General features: G+C 44.3%; 1 protein-coding gene across 2 annotated transcripts; it reads left to right on the top strand.

The window, feature by feature from the left end:
* Nucleotides 1–5,248: 5,248 nt before the first annotated feature.
* LOC118384252 (hypoxia-inducible factor 1-alpha-like) lies at nt 5,249–24,285 on the top strand. 2 transcript variants are annotated; one of them, XM_035770628.2, is made up of 15 exons: nt 5,249–5,415; nt 10,231–10,418; nt 10,608–10,762; nt 11,665–11,749; nt 11,862–11,977; nt 14,930–15,117; nt 16,866–16,972; nt 19,439–19,586; nt 19,695–19,900; nt 20,180–20,322; nt 20,437–20,529; nt 20,673–20,803; nt 22,203–22,314; nt 22,508–22,631; nt 22,835–24,285. In XM_035770628.2, exons 1-15 carry the CDS (start codon nt 5,384–5,386, stop codon nt 22,894–22,896), a joined length of 1,890 nt encoding a protein of 629 aa, XP_035626521.1. In that variant the 5' UTR covers nt 5,249–5,383; the 3' UTR covers nt 22,897–24,285. The 2 variants fall into 2 exon arrangements, with proteins under 2 accessions (XP_035626521.1, XP_035626514.1); XM_035770621.2 differs by having other exon boundaries at nt 10,605–10,762.
* The last annotated feature ends 1,888 nt before the right edge of the window (nt 24,286–26,173 follow it).

Raw genomic sequence — 26,173 nt, 5'->3', positions numbered from 1 at the left:
AGCGAACAAGAAAATGCTCATCCAGAAGCGGCACTCCTAGTGGCAGGCAAACAAATCTGTTTTACCTCATTTCTGCCAGCATGTCACATCTGCAACCAGAGGGAAAAAACTCTAGACCACCTGTACTCCACACACAGAGACACAGGTAAAACTCTCCCTCGCCCTCCATTTGGCGAATCTGACCATAATTAAACTCAGCAAAAAAATAAATGTCCTCTCACTGTCAACTGCGTTTTATTTTCAGCAGACTTAAATATTTGTATGAACATAACAAGATTCAACAACTGAGACATAAACGGAACGAGTTCCACAGACATGTGACTAACAGAAGTGGAAGAATGTGTCCCTGAACAAAGGGGGAGGTCAAAATCAAAAGTAACAGTCAGTATCTGGTGTGGCCACCAGCTGCATTAAGTACTGCAGTGCATCTCCTCATGGACTGCACCACATTTGCCGGTTCTTGCTGTGAGATGTTACCCCACTCTTCCACCAAGGCACCTGCAAGTTCCCATATATTTCTGGGGGGAATGACCCTAGCCCTCACCCTCCGATCCAACAGGTCCCAGACGTGCTCAATGGGATTGAGATCTGGGCTCGTTGCTGGCCATGGCAGAACACTGACATTCTTGTCTTGCAGGAAATCACGCACAGAACGATCAGTAGGGCTGTTGGACTTGTCATGCTGGAGGGTCATGTCAGAATGAGCCTGCAGGAAGGGTACCACATGAGGAAGGAGGATGTCTTCCCTGTAACGCACAGCGTTGAGATTGCCTGCAAAGACAGCAAGCTCAGTCCGATGATGCTGTGACACACTGCCCCAGACCATGATGGACCCGCCACCTCCAAATCAACCCCGCTCCAGAGTACAGGCCTTGGTGTAACGCTCATTCCTTCAATGATAAACGCAAATCCGAACATCACCTCTGGTGAGACAAAACCGCAACTCGTCAGTGAAGAGCATTTTTTGCCAGTCCTGTCTGGTCCAGCGAAGGTGGGTTTGTGCCCATAGGCGACGTTGTTGCCGGTGATGTCTGGTGAGGACCTGCCTTACAACAGGCCTACAAGCCTTCAGTCCAGCCTCTCTCAGCCTATTGCGGACAGTCTGAGCATTGATGGAGGGATTGTGCGTTCCTGGTGTAACTCGGGCAGGTGTTGTGGCCATCCTGTTCCTGTCCCGCAGGTGTGATGTTCGGATGTACCGATTCAGCTCAGTCAGCTGTCCGTCCTGTCTCCCTGTAGCACTGTCTTAAGCGTCTCACAGTACGGACATTGCCCTGGTCACATCTGCAGTCCTTATGCCTCCTTGCAGCATGCCTAAGGCACATTCACGTAGATGAGCAGGAACCCTGAGCATAGAGCGTCTGCTAAATGACTTAAATGTAATGTAATGTAATCTTTCTTTTGGTGTTTTTCAGAGTCAGTAGAAAGACCTCTTTAGTGTCCTAAGTTTTCATAACTGTGACCTTAATTGCCTACTGTCTGTAAGTTGTTAGTGTCTTAACGACCGTTCCACAGGTGCATATTAATTAATTGTTTATGGTTTATTGAACAAGAATGGGAAACAGTGTTTTTAAATCCTTTACTATAAAGATCTGTGAAGTTATTTGGATTTTTATTAATTATCTTTGAAAGACAGGGTCCTGAAAAAGGTCTGTTTCTTTTTTTGCTGAGTTTACATGTTTCAAACATACCACTGTAGTCCCTATGCCCAAGAAAGCGAAGGTAACCTGCCCAAATGATTACCTCCCCTTAGCACACAAGTCGGTAGCCATGAAGTGCTGTGAAAGGCTGGTCATGACTCACATCAACACCATCATGCCAGACACCCTAGACCCACTCCAATTCACATACCGCTCCAACAGATACACAGATGACACAATCTCAATCGTAGTGCACACTGCCCTTTCCCACCTGGACAAAAGGATCACCTATGTGAGAATGCTGTTCATTGACTACATCTCAGTGTTCAACACCATAGTACCCACAGAGCTCATCGCTAAGCAAAGGCCCTTGGGACTAAGCACCTCCCTCTGCAACTGGATCCTGGACTTCCTAATGGGCAGCCGCCAGGTGGTAAGGGTAAGCAACAACACATCTGCAACGCTGATCCTCAACACTGGGGCCCCTTAAGGGTGCGTGCTTATTCCCCTCCTGTACTCCCTGATTACCCACGACTGCGTGGTCAAGCATGACTCCAACACCATCATTAACTTTGCTAACGACACAACAGTGGTAGGCCTGATCACAGAAAAAGATGAGACAGCCTATAGGAGGAGGTCAGAGACCTGGCAGTGTGGTGCCAGGACAACAACCTCTCCCTAAATGTGAGAAAGACAAAGGAGTTGATCGTGGACTATGGGAAAAGGAGGGCCGAAACAGAACTCCATTAACATCGACGGGGCTGAAGTGGAGCGGTCGAGAGGTTCAAGTTTCTTGGTTTCTACATCACGAACAAACTATCATGGTGCAAACACACCAAGACAGTTGTGAAGAGGGAACGACAACACCATTTCCCCCTTAGGAGACTGAAAAGATTTGGCATGGGCTCTTAGCTGTACCATTGACAGCACCCTGCCCAGTTGCACCACTGCCTGGTATGGCAACTGCTCGGCATTGATCGTGAGGTGCTACAGATGCTAATGCGTACAGCCCAGTACATCACAGGGGCCAAGCTTCCTGACATCCAGGACCTATATACTAGGCGGTGTCAGAGGAAGGCACAAAAATGAAAGCCCAAAGGGACACCCAAGTCATAGACTGTTCTCTCTGCTACCGCACGGCAAGCGGTACCGGAGTGCCAAGTCTAGGACCAAAAGGCTCCTTAACAGCTTCTACCCCCAAGCCATAAGACTGCTGAACAATGAATAATATGGCCACCATTTACGTTGTTAATTATCTATTTAATAGTCATTTTTCAAATGACCTCGACTAACCTGTACCCCCACACATTGACTTGGTACCGGTACCCCCTGTATAGAGCCTTGTTATTGTTATGTCATTTTCTTGTTACCTTTTCTTTTGCTTTTCTTTTTTACTTTAGTTTATTTAGTAAATATTTTCTTAGCTCTATTTCTTGAACTGCATTGTTGGTTAAGGGCTTGCCAGTAAGCATTTCAAGGTAAGGTCTGTATTCAGCACGTGACAAATAAGATTTGATTTGATCAATGTTCACCAATGCATTCTGCTTTTCGCCACCCAACTCTTCAAGCCAATAGGTGGTGGTAGTCAGACAATGGCAGCATAATACCACTGATCCATCCATAGAAGTAGAAGAAGAAATTGGACCGTTCGAGTGGATCAATTTCCCTAAGTCGGTGAACATTGTTGGTCATTGCCTTTCAAAATGTCGACTGCATGTCGACTGCATGAACTTGACAAAAAAACATGTCATCAAAGGTCCTGCAGTTTTTAATGAAGTCACCTTGCAGTTGCTTCTCACTGGCTGCACAATGCAGCCATCAGCCTGGCAAGTGGGAGGCACTATCTGTCAACCAATCATTAGGGTGTTTTTAAATAGTGAATCCCAAACCCGCCCCTCACCCCTGCCAACTAGGAGGGCTCCAGGTCGTCACGTGTTGCTGACAAAACTCTGAGGGTGACTTCCAGAGAGTGGTGAGGGGATCAATAAACCCATATGGTGTGTTCGAGCAGGAAGGCTTTAACGCAGCCGAATGTAGACGAAAGTCAATGAGTGAAGTCGGAGGAGGGGCACGGTTTACCTACAGCAAGAGAGAGACTATAAGGACACTGCTGACCTGCAAAATGACTATCCAAAATCTAAAACTGATCCTTAACTTTAACCTTAACTAAATCCTTACCTACTTTGGTCCCAGGGATTCTCACAGATAAAAACTGATATTCACTACTTTCATTCATCTGCTTGCACTGCCCTCATATTTTCAGGAGTATTGAATTACAAAAAAGTACCCTTCAAGATACACTTAAGTATCTTAAGTACACCTAGTTATTACATTGTACATATGTAGATATTACATGTCCTCTGTGGTGTACTAGTGTGTTTAGGTCAGGAGTGTCCATATAGCCTTCTCCCTAAAACAAGGCTCCGTGCAAAATGGTAGTGTTGCTGTTGCGGTTTGCAGCTCAGGAGTGTCCATATAGCCTTTAACCTACAGCAAGGCTCCTAGCAACATGACAGTGTTTCCATTGTTTATAATTTTTAAAAATTGTAATGTCAAAAATAAACATGAAATAAGCAGCTACAGCGACTTCATGCAGTTGACATGTAGATGCAAGGCAGGCTTGCAACACACTTTGAAAGGCATGACCACAGACAGAATTGATCAGCTCAAACTCCTCCATATAAAGAAGAATATGCTTGTTCGAGCTGATCTCTTTTGTCATGTCGGTCACTGGCTTTCAAACTGTGTTGCATTATTGGGGGGAAACATGTCGGACTTGCACCTTCATGTCCACTGCATGAACATAATTCATGTGGTCAAAGGTCATGACATTTTGACTGCAGTCTACTGTTAGTTTCTGCAGTTGCTCTTCACCAACTTCATCCTGCAGCCACCGGCTGCATTGTGGGAGGCTCTAATTGTCAACCAATCATTATTGTCTTTTTGTTTGACCGACATGAACCTGACCAAAGACGTTACTGAAACAGGAACCAACTTTGGTGCAATTCATGTATACAGTGGATATGTACAAATTCATGTGAGATTTGGGACAATGTACACACATTTTATTTCAGTTTGTGCTTGCGTGATATGGGGGTTGGAGGCATGTTTATTTTGACATGATAAAGAAAAACGTTGATAAACAATAACCCCGCCATGTTGATCTGAGTCTTGCTGTTGGAAAACCAGATTAGTGTCAGACCATTCGGCTGACACCAAATGCACCTCCCCCCGACTTTACTCCAATTTATTTTGATGTCGGTGCCTTCAGCCTTACCACTCAAACGAACACAATAGACAAAATTGTGCCTGGGGTTCGTTCAGTTCGATTGAACGTCTGCTACGTTACGTCACGGTTTGTACTGAACGGCACGTTTCCTCAGAACGCCCTTCAACGTTCTTGAACAGACTTTGAGGTACGTTTGATGGGTATGGTTTTAAAGCAGAGAGTTACGTATTTAAAGTACCGTTCCCCAACCCACCATCTCTCCGTTGTTGAACTGGTCGTTAAGAACCGCACCTTTTCCCTTTAATTGAACGTTGCAGTACATTTTTCGGTACTGAACGCATCCCTGTTGTTCATGCGAATCTGCCTTCTCATTGGCTAGAATGTCTGCCAAGGCGGAAGCCAGTCGGGATGAGGCGTTGTTGTTAGAGCTTTCTCGAGTCAAACAGTCTCAGCATAGAATTGAACGATAATAAAACAAATCAGAAGTCTGATCCTTGAAGTTTACGAGTTTAATATGGATACGAAGGAAGATCCTGTTGCACAACGGTAAGACATTTATAAATGAGTTATACATGTGCGTTTTTGGTTTCAATTAAACATCGTCGACATATTCCAAGTGGTCTCGAAGCCTATTGTCTGCCGATTCCAAAATAACTTTGACATGAGCACGAATGTACAGATACGAGATATCAAAAAGTAAAATCATTTTTTTTCCAAGTCTTCTCCCAGGGGTGTCATGCACCCAAATCCGAGGGGGCACAAAGTATGTGCATTTTCAAACACCTGAAACGTTTTTTTTTCTGCAATCTATGGCCCAAAATCTTGCTTGCCTTTCTGAAGTCTACCAACCTTGCCAACAGGCATGTGGAGCACATGGGGATGTGTGAAACATACTCGACAGCCACTTCAGACTTTAGCTAGTTTTTAATGTGGAGCTGACTGATAAGATGTTTCAGTATGGCGGCCATGTGTGCTAGCAATGCAGAGGTCCAGAGATTGTGCCAGGTATGGTCCAAATCGGGAGTAAGTGGTACTGGCTAAGCAAGCAACATGACGTTGTTTACACATGCCAGCTAAGATATTTGGACAAGTTAGCTACTCTAACTGGATTGATAGCCTGAAATGGCTTCTTGGTAGAAAGTTATGAGGTTGGGATATTGGAAACCTATCTGGGCTAGCTAAACCCAACTTGATCAAATTGTGGCTAGTAGTATTTCTTTTACAGGAGAAATCTGAGGGGGCACTTACCCCTGTGCCCCCCATGGGCATGACGCCTCTGTGTCTCTGCATTTAGATCTTGGCAGTGGAAATTGTGCAATAACTATTAGACAAACTTATTTAAGTATATATTTTACTACATCGGTTTGGTTGAGAGATTCATTATAGTTTAGGATAGGATTGAGCCTACTCAATTCACACATCTCAATATCATCAACTCATTTTGAGGCAGGATTAAATGAAGAGCCTAGTAAAAGTGTGGAGTTGATGACGTCATTGACCTTATTCCAGGGGGGGTAGAGAGGACAGGGTGGGTATTATTTGTGGAACGTTCCAACAGGAATATGTTCCAAAAACGTTGTAAAGTACAAGATTGCCAACAAACAACTCATACAAAGTAGCATGGTCAATTCACCTTGCTAACTAGCTGCCGAATAGGCATCAACCCACTGCGTAGCTTATTCTTAATGTTTGTCCATAGGCTCCAGAGTGAAGACTGACATTTTTCAGAATTAACGTGGTGAGTGAAAAACATAATGAAATAGCCCACTCCCTACCCAGTATCTTATTCTGCCGCTATACAACTTTTTATGCGTTGTTTGTTGGCAACCATGTTATTTACAACGTTTTTGGAACAGATTCCTGTTGGACCGTTCCACAAATTATACCCACCCGAGAGGACATATTCCATTGGTGTTCATTCATGTTTCCCAGGTCAAATTGACACTGCCTACAGTCAGTCTTGCTGTTATGACTCCAATTGCATTGCATTGGGTCATTTCACGTAGGCTACCAATATGCCTGGCGGGTAAATGCTCTGACGCTACCCAAATGCTCTATCTTAATATTGATACGCCTCGCTTTCGATCTACGGTTTTGGAACCTAAATTGTATATCGACGACAAACGATTTTCAAAAAACAACCGGTTAAAGAGAGGCCTAGTTCAGTCAATCTATATTTGGGTCGATTTACCTTAACCTTGAGATGTCTAAACTGAAGTGGTGACAATATATTTTTAGGAAATTTCAGCTTGCAGTGCAGCATTGCTAACATCGGTTTGGCTGTTTACATTCATGACATTTGACGATGCGGACTGTGGCAGAAGTAATAAATAGATTGTTGTGGATTCTGTCACCATGGACCTTGAGACACAACTCAAGTTCAGGGTAATTAGACCCAAATATAGATTTTGACTGAACTATGCCTGAACAACACATTTTATAGGGCTCTATCCTGTTCCTGTGGAGGGCTAAAACAGAGTAACACACAGTGTTGAAGTCGTCAGGCAAGCTCAGTGGGTCAATATTTCATTTCAGTGATAATAATAATATATGCCATTTAGCAGACGCTTTTATCCAAAGCGACTTACAGTCATGTGTGCATACATTCTACGTATGGGTGGTCACGGGAATCGAACCCACTACCCTGGCGTTACAAGCGCCATGCTCTACCAACTGAGCTACAGAAGGACCATGTTGGGATTCCCCAACATCTTGTCAACATGTGCACAAAAAAATGGAACAGATATCTTATACCAATCTGTATGTATACATGTTTATCCTTAACAAGGCCCAGGTGTCCTTGAGGTGTCAAAAATCTCTCAAATGTCAAATTGTGTAAAATATTCCCATTAATTTCTGTAATTTATGACAGTATTTGTATGGCCAAAATGGCATTCCTTGATATATACAATCATTTTTTCAAGTTGTCTTGAGTGTTTGAGTTTAGGTCAATATTTGGTCAAAAACCTCTCCAAATACAATGATGTTTTTAGACATATTCACAAAATATCTTGCACTCTCTTTTATCATTTCAAAAGCTAACAGTCTGGCTGAGAGGCTCCAGCTCACTCAAACACCCCTCCCCCACTCTAGCATACCAGCCACTGAGCTATGAAGATCCCAGGAGCAGAAAAGGTGCTGACTCCAATAAACTGACCAATCAGCAGTCAGGGGGCTTGGCAGGCAGTGCACTCTATAACCCCTTAAACACAACAACTGTTACTTCAAAAGCAACTAGTGTATTATGGGACAGTATGGGTAAGCTGCAGTATTGCTATGAGATAGGAGTGTGACGTTATAGCCTATTTAATCTCGGAGCCTATACAAGACAGGAGATAGAAACACAATCCTCTATTGACAAACAAAATATTATTTTACATAGTGTGGGCTGTAGTATTTACTTTTAAATTGTTTGAATAATTGACTAACAATCAATCATGCAGAATGCGCGGCCAGTGTTGGAGAAATGCAGAAAACCGCTCATCTGTAGGTCAAACCGTTCAAAACTAAAGACCTGGGCTGCAAATCAAGCTGCTTCACATACACCTAAATTAACTTTGCGGGACTGGGGTTGAGTTCAGGGACAGTTCTTACGGGAGCAGGTGGGAGTTGGACAAGAAGTCAGCGGGAGCAGGTGGAGGCAGTATGAAAAGCAGCCTGAGCGGGTTGAAGAAATCAGTCCGTACTGTATTATCTACTGTGGTGTACTTTGATGTCCAAACTTGTGAAACGTAGACTTCTATGATTGGTTCAGATTTTGTCTGGACCAACCAAATTTGGTCTTGCTTGGTAACAGAGCTCATTAAAATAATAGCCAGTATGTAGAATAATACCCAAATATGCAAAGGAGGATATTGCATATTTCGACCGTTTTGTGTACCTATTGAGGATACACCATGAAGAGAATGACACTCATATCCATAATTATGCATTTCTGTGTTGTACAGATCAGGGACCCATGATGAAATTACATTACCGCATTTCTGTTACCGGGTGTAAATCCACGTTACTTACTGTAGTTCTGCACACACCTTTTGAATCTATTTGAAAAACATGGTCACATAAAAAAAATAGAGGGAGATTTTATCAAAATTCTGTTTACAAACTTTGTATCTGCACAGTTGTTCCAGTAATGTTTTTTGTTGTTGTAACATTTTCAATGTAAATTGTTAAAGGTAGTCCTCGTGCGTACAGTTGTATGGTTTGTTACACTTTGAAATCAATGTTTTTTTGGCATACATTTTAAGTGAAAAATCTCAATTCTGTTACCATGGAAGTACCCTTATGTTGCCTGTTTCCCTGCCCCCTCACAGGCTAAGTCTTTGAGAACACATATCTGACCATATTAAAATCAAACCGAGCACGTTCTGTCACACCCTGGCCAATGAGAAACTCATTACTCTCACGTCATATTACCACAGCTGGTAAGGATCAATTACAGTTACTAAATAATCAATGATATTTTCTTTGGATAAACACAGATTGTGAGATGCTAAGGGACTGGGAGAACTCCTGAACTGTCTCACCCGGCCTGCAGTCATACATGGAGATACACCATTACTTCTGTTTAAACGTCCTGTGAAAAGCCAGGGGGATAGAAGTGAGAGCACAATCTCAGAAGCTCTCTGAGACTATAGAGGACAGCGGGACAATGGAGGACACGGGGGGGGTTGTCTGTTGATTTGGCGTCAGATGCCATAAACGGGTTAACAGAGCCTGCCTGTATCCCCGTGGTGCGAGGGAGGAAGCTAAGGGGAGGGAGGTAAGGGGCGATTAAGGGCTGTGGTTCAGGGAGGATCGTTTCCCTGCCCCCTCAGACACAGTGTGAGACTTGGTGAACACTTCAACTACACAAAGAGAAAACTGTTTAGGAAATACATTTTTTGTTCCATCTGTTTGTATGTGTGTGTTTGAATATTTAGCTATTTGCTTGTTCGGTTATGGAGGTGTGATGGAGTAAAGAGAGGATCAGAGACGTTTGATGAAGAAGAGTAATAAACAATGTTTGAATTTTGTTTGTCTGAAGAAGGAAGTGAATATTACACTGTGGATGTTAAATATCTGGTTTGACTTTGTGTACACAATGACTGACTTCACAGAAAAAGTTGAAATGTGTGTTGAAAGGGTTCAAGGCGTTTTGTGATTTTGCTAGAATTTCACACATCGGAAAATTGGATGACATTTGTAATCAATTTGCAAGAAATGTAATCATTTGCAAGAAATCACAAAGGATTTATCTTCATGAACGAACACCTCTTCAGTATGCCTTGCTCCTACATCGCCGTGGTCTGTTCTACTTCTCTTCCTGCTTCATCACTTCCTCACCACTCTTTTTTTTCTCTCCCTCTTCCCTCTGTCCAGGTCGGGTACGGATCAGCGGAAGGTGCGTTCCCGGGATGCGGCACGCTGCCGACGGAGTCAGGAGACGGAGCTGTTCTACGAGCTGGCCCACACCCTGCCCCTCCCCCGCAGAGTCTCCGCCGACCTGGACAAGGCCGCCATCATGAGGGTGACGCTCAGCTTCCTTCGCATGCACCACCTCCGCTCAGGTGGGCTCCCATTGGCCAGTCATGTCCGTGTCCTGTGACTGAATGGTTGAGAGCTTACTTTCTTCACTACTTTCCTAGTAATAACCAACTCCCAAGATGGTGGAAGTCTAGACCCTTGAGTCGAAAAGATGGTGACATGACGTAGGACGCGTGCGTTTTCTAATGACGTGGGTTTTAATGTCATAGCAGGGGACACGAGTGAGGAGCGCGTCACAGATGGGGACGAGGACACGATGGATGGGTTCTACCCCCGGGCGCTGGCAGGTTTCATCATGGTGATGACCGAGGAGGGGGATATGATTTACCTGGGTGACAGCGTCGACAAACACCTGGGCATCCAACAGGTACATACAGGTCTTGGTAACATCAGGGCCATGGGTCTGATCCCCACTGGGGCGATCCGTATGAAAATGTATGCACTCGCTGTTGTAAGTCTCTGTGGATAAAAATCATCTGCTTAATGCCATATAGCAGTACTATTGTAATATACAGTTCCACTGCTGTTGTGTGATTTTGTTTACAGTCCGTCTGTATCCACAAAGCTCTAATTGAGTATAGTCAAGTAGAATGAATCCGTTATAGACTTACTAGAATGTCGACTGCAGACTCGAATACAAAAAGTGGATTCTCCCACTTAACGAATGGCAATGAGGAATGTTAATAATATTCCGTTGTTAGTGCATGTTTCACCACGTTTTTATTCATGGCCTTTGATGAACAGTTTGGTTGTCCAATTGGTTAGTTTTATGTTGCATAATTGATTTAACGGTTTGAAATCATGAGGCTTTTTGGATATTTCCGTGTCTGACATGTGAGTTAAACCACACGTGATATGTGTTCTTTATACGTGCTTCCTTTTCTTCCTGCAAAATAGGCTGTGGTCTCTGAGAGCCCTCAAGTTCTATAGAAAAAAACATATTTTTCACCAGAAGTCATCTCTCCCCCTCCCCTTCTTAGCTTATCTTTCTTTTTATTATTTCACATGCAGGCTTGTAGTACAATCATAGCCCAAAGTTTATGGTTCCCTAGATTACCCTGCAGAACAAATGTAAGAGTCTGGTTGGTTGGATTACCAAGAAAATGCAGACATCATCATGTTTGTAGGAGTTAGCAAATAGATACAAGCTACGAAGTACCAGGTGTAATATTCTCTGCTTTGCAGTGCAGCTTTTCTTAATCTGCGGTTCATGGAAAAGGCGCCTGTGTGGCATTGTATTGACATGGTTGTATTATTGTTGTTGTCCAGCTGGAGTTGCTGGGTCAGAGTGTGTATGACTTTGTCCACCCATGTGACCAAGAGGAGCTACGGGATCTCCTGGTGCCTAGGCCAGGTGAGACAAACTACCCGTTGTGTGTGTGTGTGTGTGTGTGTGTGTGTGTTCATCATGCATGCTCACACAGAGCTATAGGCCTAAACCCTAGAACCTATTCTCTCCATCCCAGGTGTATTCAAGAAGAAACCAGTGCAGCAACACACAGAGATTACCTTCTTTCTTAGGATGAAGAGCACTCTGACTGTTAGAGGGCGCACTGTCAACATAAAGTCTGCCACCTGGAAGGTACGCCCCCCCCCCCCGCAGACACACACAGCTGAGCCCTAATGAGCAACCAACACCCCAAGCCCCGTACACCTGCGTATCCCACACCTGCATAGGGCGATTTTTACACTTGAAATTCACACTTGAGGCCTCTCGGGTGGCGCAGTGGTTAAGGGCGCTGTACTGCTGCGCCAGCTGTGCCATCAGAGTCCCTGGGTTCGCGCCCAGGCTCTGTCGTAACCGGCTGCGACCGGGAGGTCCGTGGGGCGACGCACAATTGGCCTAGCGTCGCCCGGGTTAGGGAGGGCTTGGTCGGTAGGGGTGTCCTTGTCTGATCGCGCACCAGCGACTCCTGTGGCGGGCTGGGCGCAGTGTGCGCTAGCCAAGGTGGCCAGGTGCACGGTGTTTCCTCCGGCGCATTGGTGCGGCTGGCTTCCGGGTTGGATGCGCACTGTGTTAAGAAGCAGTGCGGCTTGGTTGGGTTGTGTATCGGAGGACACATGACTTTCAACCTTCGTCTCTCCCGAACCCGTACGGGAGTTGTAGCGATGAGACAAGATAGTAGCTACTACAACAATTGGATACCACAAAATTGGGGAGAAAAAAGGGGTGAAATTCATTAAAAAAAACATTTAAAAAAATTAAAAAGAAATTCACACTTGAAATGCACAACTAATGCTTGCTAGCAAAATATCTTCTAACTATACATTTGACTATCTAGGATGTGCCATATCAATTCTCTTCAGCTCTGCATTTGGTTTGCTAACTTCCTCTCTAGCTAAGTTGCTAGCTTTCAAGATTTACAGCAGAGATGATCAGCCCCCTCCTTGATCAAGATCCCCGTTGTCTACTATTTGTTTTGTGCGTGCAGAAAAAGAGTACCCTTTTGAGTATAACTTTATGAGCTGGGCTGTCTGTTCTTGCCATTCGTTTATGTCCGATTGCGCTTGGTTAGCATTTAGCTAGTGTCCGCTATGGAGAGAGAGAGTGCATAGAGTGCTGCTATAACGGTAATACCATGTACCCCACTATGGTACTGGATTGATATGAAGGGAAAGGGGGATACCTAGTCAGTTGTACAACTGAAATGCGTCTTCCGCATTTAACCCAACCCCTCTGAATCAGAAGGTCTGAACATCTGGATATTGGCCAACCCTATTCGGGCCGTCTTTCACCATTCACTGAGATTCATATGTTGCTGTTACCAGTGGCGTTGCTAAGACATTAGAGAAACATCCGAGCTATAAACATGAGATGTGTTTTGGATTCAGAAGGACAGGACACTTAATCCAGCTGAAAGGTTAGGTAGGACAGTCTGGCTGGCCTAGATATCGGGGATTTGTCTCCATTCTAATGATGAGATGTGGGGATTAACCATATCTCTCTGGTTCTCTACTTAATCCAGCCTGCCTCCCTGCCTTACTTTCTTTCCTATTGGAGCGACTATGGCTTGCCTGCGTCATTGGTAGCATAGATGGTGTCCCCTCACCTTCATTTCTCATGGCTAATTTCTGCTTGGCTCAGTGTCCAGCATCAGGAGGTTGATCCAGGGGGATTACAGCTTTATTTTTGTGAAATTTCTGGACTTTTTGGGGGAGTAAAAATGTTTGACCTTTTTAAAAATACTATTTTCCCTAACCTTAACCCCGAAACCTAACCTAACCTTAACTTAAAACTCTAAAACCTAACCCTTAAACTTAAAATAGAATTGTAACAAATTCCGGACAAGAAAAAGGTTAGTGTTTTCCTACCTTGTCAGGACGTTTGGGTGAATTGTTAGACCATTGGGGTCCTGATAAATTAGGAAAACAAGTACACACACACACACACACACAAGGCATGGGTCCATCAGTGACCATGACTGTCAGAAAGCCTTAGCCCAGTTACGCTCTGGATTCCAGTAGAGGTGTGTGTGAAGAGTGTTGACTCAGCATTTGTGTTATTGTGGTGAGTCTGTGTTCTCACTCTTGGCCGTGTTACAAGGGTGTCACATCCCATTTTCATACTGCTGTTCCTCTCCATCTCTGGTTATTTGGTCTGCGCCAGAGCTCTGGTCTGAATTAGTGCACTATATAGGGAATAGATCTCTGGTCTGAAGTAGTGCACTATATAGGGAATAGAGCTCTGGTCTGAAGTAGTGCACTATATAGGGAATAGATCTCTGGTCTGAAGTAGTGCACTATATAGGGAATAGAGCTCTGGTCTGAAGTAGTGCACTATATAGGGAATAGAGCTCTGGTCTGAAGTAGTGCACTATTTAGGGAATAGAGCTCTGGTCTGAAGTAGTGCACTATATAGGGAATAGAGCTCTGGTCTGAAGTAGTGCACTATATAAGGGAATAGAGCTCTGGTCTGAAGTAGTGCACTATATAGGGAATAGAGCTCTGGTCTGAAGTAGTGCACTATATAGGGAATAGAGCTCTGGTCTGAAGTAGTGCACTATATAGGGAATAGAGCTCTGGTCTGAAGTAGCGCACTATATAGGGAATAGAGCTCTGGTCTGAAGTAGCGCACTATATAGGGAATAGAGCTCTGGTCTGAAGTAGTGCACTATATAGGGAATAGAGCTCTGGTCTGAAGTAGTGCACTATATAGGGAATAGGCTGCCATTTGGGACAGAACCTTCCTCTTGTATACATTCCTTTATTCTCTTCTAACACGCCATGTCAAGTCCCACTGTGAATGTGCTGAACATAGTTATGTCTGCCCTGAATTGTCTCTGCAACAGGAATGGGCAACTGGCAGGCAGCCCGTGGCACAGACCCCCCTTTTTAAAAGCCCTCGTATCAATTTCCACACAACAACAAAAAAAGCGAGCTACTGCGGCCCCTCATGATGAGTTGTGATTTTATTTTTGTGCCCTTTTTGTGCCCCCATCAAATTTGCCTATCCCTGCTCTCCAACATTCACATTGGGACTAATATGGATAGTCATGGTTGTCAAACTAACCTTCCTGCACTCTGTGGCCTCCAGGTGCTGCACTGTACAGGCCACATGCGTGTGTTCTCCAGTGACGAGGATTCGTCACCCCCTGCAGGCAGCTTCATGACGGTGCTGTGTGAGCCCATCCCCCACCCGTCAAGTGTGGAGTTCCCTCTGGACCGCAGTACCTTCCTCACTCGACACAGCATGGACCTGCGCTTCACACACTGCGAGGGCAGGTGAGGCTGAGCAGACACACACACGCGATGAAATCATTACGCCGATTCTGTTGCAAAACCTTTTGTTGCAAAACCATTTAATCCAAACGCTCTTGTTGTATTCTTAAATGGAAGGAGATCATTTAAATGTTCTGGTTTCCACGCGTTGCCATTCCAATATGACAAGTCTGAAGTATTGAGCACAAGCTGCACATCTATAAATGATTAATTCTTCCATGCTCTAAAGCAGGGTTTGCCAACCACCCTCCTGAGGGCACCTTTTGGTTTTTGCCCCCAGCACTACACAGCTGATACAAATAACCAAGTCATCATCAAGCTTTGATGATTTGAATCAGCTGTGTCGTGTTAGGGGCCAAACACTAAAACGTGCCCCCAGGGGGGGGCCCAGGACCGAGTTTGGGAAACCCTGGGGCTCCATCCAAATCTTTCCAGAATGAAACACGACTGAACAACAATTTTAATTTGAGAACAAAATGAAACTCAACAGCATTTGAAGTAAACAGTTTCGGTTGCAAAACAATTTGCAATAGAATTGGCCGTAGTGGATACACCCATGATTAAACTAGACTGAGCACTACACTTATTTTTAGGCTAATACACACATGCATAGCAACAGAAACATCACACACAAACACACACCCTCATACACACTCTGTAAAGGGGATTGTGAAATGAATAAAAGAAGGGGTTGGAACCGGTTCAGGGAAAAGAGTGAACTAATTAGAGGAAAGGAAACAGAACCGGAAACGAAAGTGATCTCTAGTGTTTCGAAAGAGAAAAGTTATTTTAAAATCATGAGAACCGGTTAATAATATGATTTATTTTTTAATATTCAGAATATCAATTATATAATTCTGTTATTCAGTGATGTTCTGATGCTAGTACTAGCCTAAACACATTCCAAGTCATGCCATGATGTTCAGGACATCAAGCCACCTAAAGGTTCACCCCTCTGTCTCGATCTCTCCCTACCCGTTATATTTTGGTTCCAATCCCCTGAATAATTGAGAAGAGTAGTTGCGGTTAAAGTCAATCATAAATCAATTCGGGTTCATACAAGTTTCAACGGGAGACAACCTCCAGCATAGAAACAGTCTGCCTGGCCTCCTCGGAGAAGGCCCTTATATCCACTATCAGCAGACAACTGTTCAGTCTTCATGGTCACTAAATCTTCTGACTCCCAACTAAGACAGTAGCCGTAGCCACTGTCGACACAGATTACCAGTAAGTATACCATCAGCACCTAAACAGGTCAAAGGTCGAAGAAGAAGTAAAAGGATATCTAAGAAGTAAAAGGATATCAGTAGTCAGTTACAACATAATTATAGACTAACAGAAGAAAACTACTTAACCATAGATGGCGTTAACATGGGGGTACATGGCTAATTCCGGTTTCACCTCCCAGGGGAATGCCTCGGTCCACGTCTCTCCGCGTATACAATTATATTTAGAACATATCATTAACCAATCAAGTACAGAAAATCGTGAATGAAATAATTCCCCACTACACACAAACAAACAGACTGCTGGAGATGGCCATCTCCATACCGTGGGAAAGTTTATAACCATTGTTTGTTGCCACCTCTGAGTGGGGCTCATTACAATAACTCGTAACTTAATCTGCTGGGGTAAATGAATCATTTTATACCATTCCCTCTTGCAAAACTACCATACTGCATCATCGATGGGTTGTTGACTACAAGCTGACCTCTGACCACCCCCTCCTTCTGTATCCACTGTGTTGCCAGGGTGGCAGAGCTAGTGGGATACGAGCCAGAAGATCTGATTGGCAAATCTGCCTACGAATTCCATCATGCCCTGGACTCGGATCATGTGACCAAGAGCCTGCACATCCGTGAGTCTCTGAGAGCAGGGTGTGTGTGGATTGTAGGTGGAAGGGGGCACGCTAAACCATTGGTTTCACCGAGCTAGTCTGCTTTGTAACATTATCATGTGACCTATAACAGTTCCGTGAGAGTCAGTGTAACACTGTAAGGCGTTATGCCGGTGAGTGATACATAAGTAAAATGACACTGCGAGTACTGGGGACGACGTGTTGTTGTGACAGCTGTTGTCAGGCAGACTTGCCACTGCTCAGCCTTTCCTCCTGGGTGTCTGGGAAGCAGACTGAACAGTGAGGACAGAGGATTGGACAAATACAACTACTGCTAGACTGCGTGAATACATGGGGTGTTTCTCAATTTGCGTACTACCGTGAGATGCGCTTACACTCCCCCCTACTGTATTGCCTCACGCTGCACCTCTCATTCACTGAAACCTTCTTTCAGCCAGCAAAAATAGAGACGAGACCACACAGGCAAAAATGACCTAAAAGTAATGTTGTGCAAGGTAGATGTCAATTCCTTGTGGGTAGCTTGCTAACAATTGTTCGTGACTATCAGGCTAGCTAACAGTAGTGTCAAGCGCAGCGTCTGTTTGCTCCTCATTGCACAGCACGGACCAACAAATACTCTTTACATCAACAACATAGAAATCACTACAAAACTTCTTGTATGATCTCTTATACACTATATTAGGCCCAGCCTTTGGAACTTTAATTTTCCTAGATATGGCTACTATATTGTGATCACTACATACGATGGATCTGGATACTGCTTTCAAGCGCATTTCTGCAGCATTAGTAAAGATATGATCAATAAATGTTGATCATTTCATTCCTGGGCTGTTTGTAACTACCCTGGTAGGTTGACTGACAACCTGAATCAAGTTGCAGGCACTGGTTACAGTTTGAAGCTTTCTCTTGAGTGGGCAGCTTGATGAAAGCCAGTCCATATTTAAATCACCCAGAAAATATACCTCTCTGTTGATAACACATACACTATCAAGCATTTTACACATGTTATCCAGATACTGACTGTTAGCACTTGGTGGTCTATAGCAGCTTCCTAGCAGAAGGGTCTTTAGGTGAGGCAGATGAACCTGTAGCCATATTACTTCAACAGTATTTAACATGAGATCATCTCTAATCTTTACAGGAATGTGGTTCTGAATATAAACAGCAACATCTCCGCCATGGGCATTTCTATATTTTCTATAAATGTTCTAACCTTGTATTGCTACCACTGTATCGTCAAAGGTATTATCTAAGTGAGTTTCAGAGATAGTCAGAATATGAATGTCATCTGTTACTAGCAAATTATTGATTTCATAAACCTTGTTTCTTAAGCTACATATGTTAACGTGGGCAATTTTGAGCACTTTTTTCTTCTGGGATGCTTACTTGTTTTCATTGCTTTACTGGGAAGCTTAGCAGAAGTAGATATGCTCAGGTTATTTATGTCAGTGCAGGGTGAGCTGCACACAGTGGACTTCCTACTAGGGCACACCGCCTCAGTGCTAACAGTATCACTCTGGTTCATAGGCACATGATTACTGCATACAATAGCTGTGGGATCAGCAGAGACATCTAGGGCAGTTAGAGGGACATAAATTAGGTTACTTACATTGTGTCTACCAACACCCCCTGGTGTAATGTCCATTTGCTGAAGCGTTATGACAACTCTGCGACACAATGGTAGGGATTAACTGAGCTGGACTTTGGTCATTGATAAGTCATTGTCTCATTGATAAGTGGTCCTTCTGTAGCTCAGTTGGTAGAGCATGGCGCTTGTAACGCCAGGGTAGTGGGTTCGATTCCCGGGACCACCCATACGTAGAATGTATGGTAAGTCGCTTTGGATAAAAGCGTCTGCTAAATGGCATATATTATTATTATTATATATATTATATATTATTATATTATATTATTATATTATATTATATATATAAGTCATTGTCTCAACGCAGCCTTATAATGCTATGAAAGGTTCCAGGAACCCAAATGATTTGGGTGGATCCCATCCTCCTTATAAAATGTGTTTGGTTTCTGAAAGGTACCGTAATTGTCAACAAAAGTTCCACACATTGAGCTGCAATAATCACGTAGCCAGTTGTGAAGAGAGAGAATCCTGCTAAAGCGTTGAATAGCTGTGTTATTCAACGTGTTTCAGAGAGGCCACGGGGCCAGATATGACGGGTCTTCTATTAGTGTCTAGCAGAGTCAGTCAGCTCTTTTAAAATCCAGTTTCAACTGTTCAGAGCTGCCCTTCATAATGTCATTAAAACCCACATGGACTCCTGACGTAGGACATTCGGGAGCAGTTTAGTAATGTCATTTAATCCACCTCTGGGAAAGGACATTGTTTTATGAGCCCTGCACAGCCTTTTAAGGGTGCTATGGTGAAGTGGTCAACTTGAAGTGTGGGTGTGTGCGCGTGTTTGTCTGTGTACATTGATATATCCACTGCCCCCCCCATCCCAGTTCTATCTAAAGGCCAGGTGTGCACCAGCCAATACCGTTTTCTGGCTAAGAGTGGGGGCTTCGTGTGGGCAGAGACCCAGGCTACAGTCATCTACAACAACAAGACCTCTCAACCAGAGGCTGTGGTCTGTCTTAACTTTATCCTCAGGTAATGTCCCACCACCTCTACTCTCATCTCCTTTTTCATGACACGTACATTCACCCCTTTCTATTCTCCCTACCCTACATAATCTCTCTCTCTCTCTCCATCTCACAGTGTGGTGGAGCAGGCAGATGTGGTGTTCTCAGTAGAGCAGACTGGCTGTGGGCTGAAGAGTGATCCTGTCTCTGAGGCCTCAGAGGAGACTTTGTGTGACAGTGACAACAGCAGCAGTGGAGAGCTCTTCCAACAGCTGAAGGAGAACCCAGAGGACCTCCTCCAACTGGCCCCTGTCTCTGGAGACCCCATCGTACCCCTCACAGGTCATCCTCACACTTTAATTCACACCGTAGTACTGTACCATCTTGTGGTTAGTGTCTCCCCTGAGGTTGGGAGTTTGATCCCCGGGTCGAGTACCAAAAGATTCTAGGGCCTGAGGCGGACCTGCGACAGACTAGTGTACTAGTAGATCAAGCTGCCTCATGCGGCAGCCTCCTGCCCTATGGGCCATTCTGGCTGAGACAGGGCTGACTTACTACATATTCATTCACTGTCATAAGTGCCCAAAAGACTGTTTATGTTTGCGGCTTGTGTTCCTGCAGACTTTGCGGAGCTGTCGTTCAGCCTTCCATCAAGCCCTGACTCCGCCCCAGTTTTCCCACAGGACCTGTGCACCCCCGAGCTGTGGACGCTCCTCTCACCCATATTCGACAAGCCCACCTCATCATCACCAACACCAGCACTGGTAAGAACGATTCTTAACTGTCAGTGAGGATACAGTATCTCCTTAGAGTCTATAACATGCGAACCCGATGTGTTCACACTGATGAGGAGTCCACTATATATCTGTCCTCGTCAGATCCCCATTGAGGAGCTGCCAATAGAGGATGAGGTGGAGAAGTTGTTTGCCGTCTGTCCAGAAGAGGTCATGCAGAAGGAAGACCAGCCTGAGGTACATGCAGAACACAGCCGAACACTTAATGATGAGCATAGTTCTTTCCTATTTCTCCAATAAGTCAAACTATTTTGAGAGAGGGAAATTAGGAAGAGGGAGCCTATACCTGTGATTGAGCAGTCTGTCTCCTGTGCTGGTAGGATGTGGAAGTGGTTGATCTGGACATGCTGGCACCGTATATCTCCATGGATGATGATTTCCTGCTCAGCGTCCAGCTCCCTGGGATCCCTGACAGCCCCTCCCCAGAGCCCCCCACTGCTACCAGGAAACGGTAAAAATCTATTCTACTCTACTGACCCACTGCTGTCTGGGTCACACCAGTGAGAGAGACGAGACGCCTGGTTGGATTGAGTGTTTTGGAGTGACAGACAGTGGTGTTGGGTGTTTGGGAGTGACAGACAGTGGTGTTGGGTGTTTGGGAGTGACAGACAGTGGTGTTGGGTGTTTGGGAGTGACAGACAGTGGTGTTGGGTGTTTGGGAGTGACAGACAGTGGTGTTGGGTGTTTGGGAGTAACAGACAGTGGTGTTGGGTGTTTGGGAGTGACAGACAGTGGTGTTGGGTGTTTTGGAGTGACAGACAGTGGTGTTGGGTGTTTTGGAGTGACAGACAGTGGTGTTGGGTGTTTTGGAGTGACAGACAGTGGTGTTGGGTGTTTTGGAGTGACAGACAGTGGTGTTGGGTGTTTTGGAGTGACAGACAGTGGTGTTGGGTGTTTGGGAGTGACAGACAGTGGTGTTGGGTGTTTGGGAGTGACAGACAGTGGTGTTGGGTGTTTGGGAGTGACAGACAGTGGTGTTTGGGAGTGACAGACAGTGGTGTTTGGGAGTGACAGACAGTGGTGTTTGGGAGTGACAGACAGTGGTGTTTGGGAGTGACAGACAGTGGTGTTTGGGAGTGACAGACAGTGGTGTTTGGGAGTGACAGACAGTGGTGTTTGGGAGTGACAGACAGTGGTGTTTGGGAGTGACAGACAGTGGTGTTTGGGAGTGACAGACAGTGGTGTTTGGGAGTGACAGACAGTGGTGTTTGGGAGTGACAGACAGTGGTGTTTGGGAGTGACAGACAGTGGTGTTTGGGAGTGACAGACAGTGGTGTTTGGGAGTGACAGACAGTGGTGTTTGGGAGTGACAGACAGTGGTGTTTGGGAGTGACAGACAGTGGTGTTTGGGAGTGACAGACAGTGGTGTTTGGGAGTGACAGACAGTGGTGTTTGGGAGTGACAGACAGTGGTGTTTGGGAGTGACAGACAGTGGTGTTTGGGAGTGACAGACAGTGGTGTTTGGGAGTGACAGACAGTGGTGTTTGGGAGTGACAGACAGTGGTGTTTGGGAGTGACAGACAGTGGTGTTTGGGAGTGACAGACAGTGGTGTTTGGGAGTGACAGACAGTGGTGTTTGGGAGTGACAGACAGTGGTGTTTGGGAGTGACAGACAGTGGTGTTTGGGAGTGACAGACAGTGGTGTTTGGGAGTGACAGACAGTGGTGTTTGGGAGTGACAGACAGTGGTGTTTGGGAGTGACAGACAGTGGTGTTTGGGAGTGACAGACAGTGGTGTTTGGGAGTGACAGACAGTGGTGTTGGGTGTTTGGGAGTGACAGACAGTGGTGTTGGGTGTTTGGGAGTGAAAGTGTTGCTGAATGTTAACGTTCCTAACTGTAACTTCCACAGGAGCCATGAGCAGGATGAAGACATGCCCTCCCAGCTGATGAGTCAGGACAAGAGACTGAGACACTCTGTGTCCCCCATCGAGCAGGAACTGCTTCTCAGCTACACCCTATTGGTGAGGAGGGGGTTTAGGGTTGGGTGAGGAAAGGCGTTTAGGGTTGGGTGAGGAAGGGGGTTTAGGGTTGGGTGAGGAAGGGGGTTTAGGGTGGGGTGAGGAGGGGGTTTAGGGTGGGAGTTGGGGAGAGTGTATGAAATGACTTAATGAACAATGATGTGCTATTAAAGTTGAAACTGTGTGTGTGTTTCAGGACTGCCTGGAGGATACAGATAGCCCAGAGTTGGAGCTGGGGCCACACCCCCACAGGCGGAGTCAACTGCTGACGGACAGAGACCCCATCCTCGGGGAAGCCCAGGGACGATGTGACACCGCAGGTACAAACACACGGACACACGTCATGGTACTACTGTATCTTAGGCAAATATTTAGGCTTCATGTGTGGCATTTGCATACCGTACCTACAGTAGATACCGTACCTTCAGTAGATATTAGCACTCTTGCTAATATCTACTGAAATAGGTGATGACCAATCCAACTCAGTTCTCCTCTTCCCCTTCTCTCTCATTTTCTCCCCCAGCCTTGATGAGGGACCTCTTCTTGTCCCGCCCACCTGACCCCCTGACCTCTTCTCTGACTTGAGGAAGTAGCTGCCAATCATCCCCTGCCAGCTGCGGAGTTCTGCGATCACAGCGCCTCAACAGCATTCACACACTCCCCAACCAGACGCGCGCATTCTCTCTGCCAGCGCCTCCAACTCAGAGACTTCGTCACGCTGGCCAACTATGTCCACAACAACAGCCTGCTATGGTTTTCTGCGAGGATGCCTGTAGCTTAAACCTTGTTATTCCTCTTCTCTCCACTCTTGTATGTCTCATGTTCTAGGGGGTAGGTGGCAGTACTAGGTTTAGCCCCCTCCACCTCTCATTCAGGGTTGATAAAGGTGTTCTCCTCAGTTCTTGCGAACACTTGTAGACTTTAGTCTAAACACTACACTTGACCCAATGGTGCTTCCGAAGTCAGAACAGACTCAAACAACAACACGCACAAATCAAGCCTAAGACACACACGTCCAGTAAATCTGAGAGTGGTGTTTTAGAACACAGCGACGACCCTTCAGTTGGTGTACTCTTCTTCAGTACGGTATGTGGACCTGGCAGTCTGTACGGGACCTTTGGGTTTATTATTATGATATTATTTTGTAACAAACGCACAACGGTTATAAGATATTCCAATATTACCTCAGAACGATCGTCTATGGGTCATTTTTTTTATAAGGAAGGATCAAATGAATGACTAACATCCCAAGCCATTGCTATTGAGCAGTTGGGTGCAGTACTCAGGCAGTTGTTACCTCAATAGATCAGCAGTATGCCGCGTACTCGACTGCCATCTCTTTCCAACCAAACACACAAATTATTTCAGTGGCATCTTTTTACTTGGTATTTTTATATACTTTACATGCTAGACTTTAGGGGAAAAAAAACATGTATTAAATGAATGTTTTGTCTGCTCGCTTATGGACGACTATTGTATAAACCGCAATGGTTTTGTTGCTTTTATCATGTATTTCTAGGTGGTGAAAGATCTTGTCATTTAAGTAGAAATGATTTCTTTTCGGAATATGGTTGCTGTTTTGCAAATTCAGTGGATAAAATATCTGACATCTGCCTTTTGCGCATTCATTTCACATACTGTAGAAATTCTTACTTCTTATCAATTACTCCCACGTTGTCATTATTATGAATCAATCGTTTAAAGAATGCGAAAGAGAGAAAGATAATTGGTTTGAAGCGCACATAGGATTTATTTTACCTGCATGAGTATTGCATTTGCAATAATGAAATGATCCCATGGCGGCATTAGGTTCATCTCTATAGATTCATCAGAATGTGTTAAGTATCATTTGTCTACCCTGTACGATGAAGGAAGCAACGTAGCCTTGTCACCTGTACGCTCTGTAGTGTAAACCTTGAACCTCCATATATTTCTAAGAGTATTATGTTTTTGGGGTGCCATTTGAGCTTTTTACATTTTTTTTTAAGAATGTACTTTTCTTTTCATTACAAAATAATCTTCAATAGCAGGGTGGCATGGGGTTAACCCCCCCACCCACTTTAAATGACTCCAATAAAATGATTTAAGTACATTGATCTAATATTTTGTAATAAACAGTGATGTAATCTAATGAAGTTAGATCTATACACTTTTAAAAATATATATATTCTAATAGGGGAGCCAAATGAGAATTTCTCTCTAATCAAGTGGATTATTTATCCGTTTTTAATCAAGTAGTACAATTTATAGTGAGTATGTTTGGCAAAAAATGGAATTATGCCCACCTATTTCCCTTCAAAATGTGTTTACCTGCGGATAGCACATATCAGTCTTACCCCAACCTAACCTATAATGATGTAGGTCTACCACCATTTGTAGTTATGTCATTTACATAACATAATACTTCTGTTTATAAATTTGGCTTTTATCATAACTTTCATTTTCAAAGACTAGTGTTTGTCTGTACTGTTTTGCATTGTATTATTCACTGAATAAACTGAAATGGATATAAATGCACTTTTTATTCAAGAGTATGTAATGTGTAAAGAAATACTGCCATCTTGTGGTGTTTTTGGTAGCTTCATATTTTCGTAGTGCAGGTTGCTGCCTGACTTCGGATTGCAGCTTGTTTCTTTACTTGATATTTAATAATGCTCCTTTGTTTCGCCCGGGAAAAAAACAAGCTAATCTCGGAAACCCAGAACTAAAAAATCTCAGTTATGTTACATACGTCTGTCAACGAGAGATTAGGTTACTTCTAACCTAGTTTTATTCAGTTAATGTAAAGTTTATGCAGGGGCAAGATTATGCAGTACCCCCAGACTAGTTATAAATTGTGTAACGGTGTAGTCGACACATTAGTCGCTCTAAACACAGCACACCATGTGTAAATGGCATCACCTTTAAGTTTGTCGGTGCCAAATAAGTTGAACATGTCATGAACATAACACCCATATGTATAATGGCCACAATATTTCACATTATTTACAAATCAACTGGCACTTTAGAGTAGAGGTGTCAAACATACGGCCCGCGGGCCAGATCCGGCCCACGAGGGGTCCAATCCAGCCCGCAGTATGTATTTTTTGGGGGGTGGGGGAAACAAACTCCATATACTTTAAAATGACTAAAACCAAATCTAAACTGTGTAAAATGATAATGGACCTACATTCATAGTTTCTTGACTGTGTCCAGTTCACTAATAATCACAGAAATTAAGCTAGACAGTCAGGGAGCATCGGAAATTACGAATACGATCGATAGAGGACAATTATTTAGCAAATTTTAACGTGGCAAGGAAATAGTAAAAATGTTCAGCACGACTTTCCGGACCAAGTTGAAGACCGAATGCGCCCCTCCCCCCCCAAAAAAACCTGTGGAACTATGTTCTATTACATATCACTTCCTGCTTGAAACTGTTTGATGGGGAAACAACCATAATGCACCAACTCTGTTTTGTCAATGGATCTTTCCATTCACTAACTACAACCTCAAATCAGGGCTGAACACACAGTAGTTTCTCAACTGATTTCAGTAAATAGGTCAGTATAGTAGTTCTGCATTCCTCATAAGCGGATGTTGTACTTCTCCATTTGGACACAGTTAGCAGTTAAAGTGAGTCTACTCCACTTCCCTCACAGTGCCTTTCCCTGGCCATCCTGTTTGTACAAAGTTCTGTGTAACAAACGGAAGAATGAGTTGGTCAGAATGTCAGATCCCATGTTACAACTTGGCTAAAACTATCCTTTTTATATCATGGATGGTCAGTCCTGCCTATGAATTTGAGTGTGGTTACATTTCTCAGGCCCATCCTTCAGCTTTTTACTGAAACGGGTGACTTATTGTTTCAACTGCTGATTGC

Source organism: Oncorhynchus keta, chromosome 1 (genome assembly GCF_023373465.1).
Source record: "Oncorhynchus keta strain PuntledgeMale-10-30-2019 chromosome 1, Oket_V2, whole genome shotgun sequence".
In the NCBI taxonomy this organism is placed as follows: domain Eukaryota; kingdom Metazoa; phylum Chordata; class Actinopteri; order Salmoniformes; family Salmonidae; genus Oncorhynchus; species Oncorhynchus keta.
Note: the sequence above shows the minus strand (reverse complement) of the source record. Positions and strands in the feature narration are given on the sequence as shown.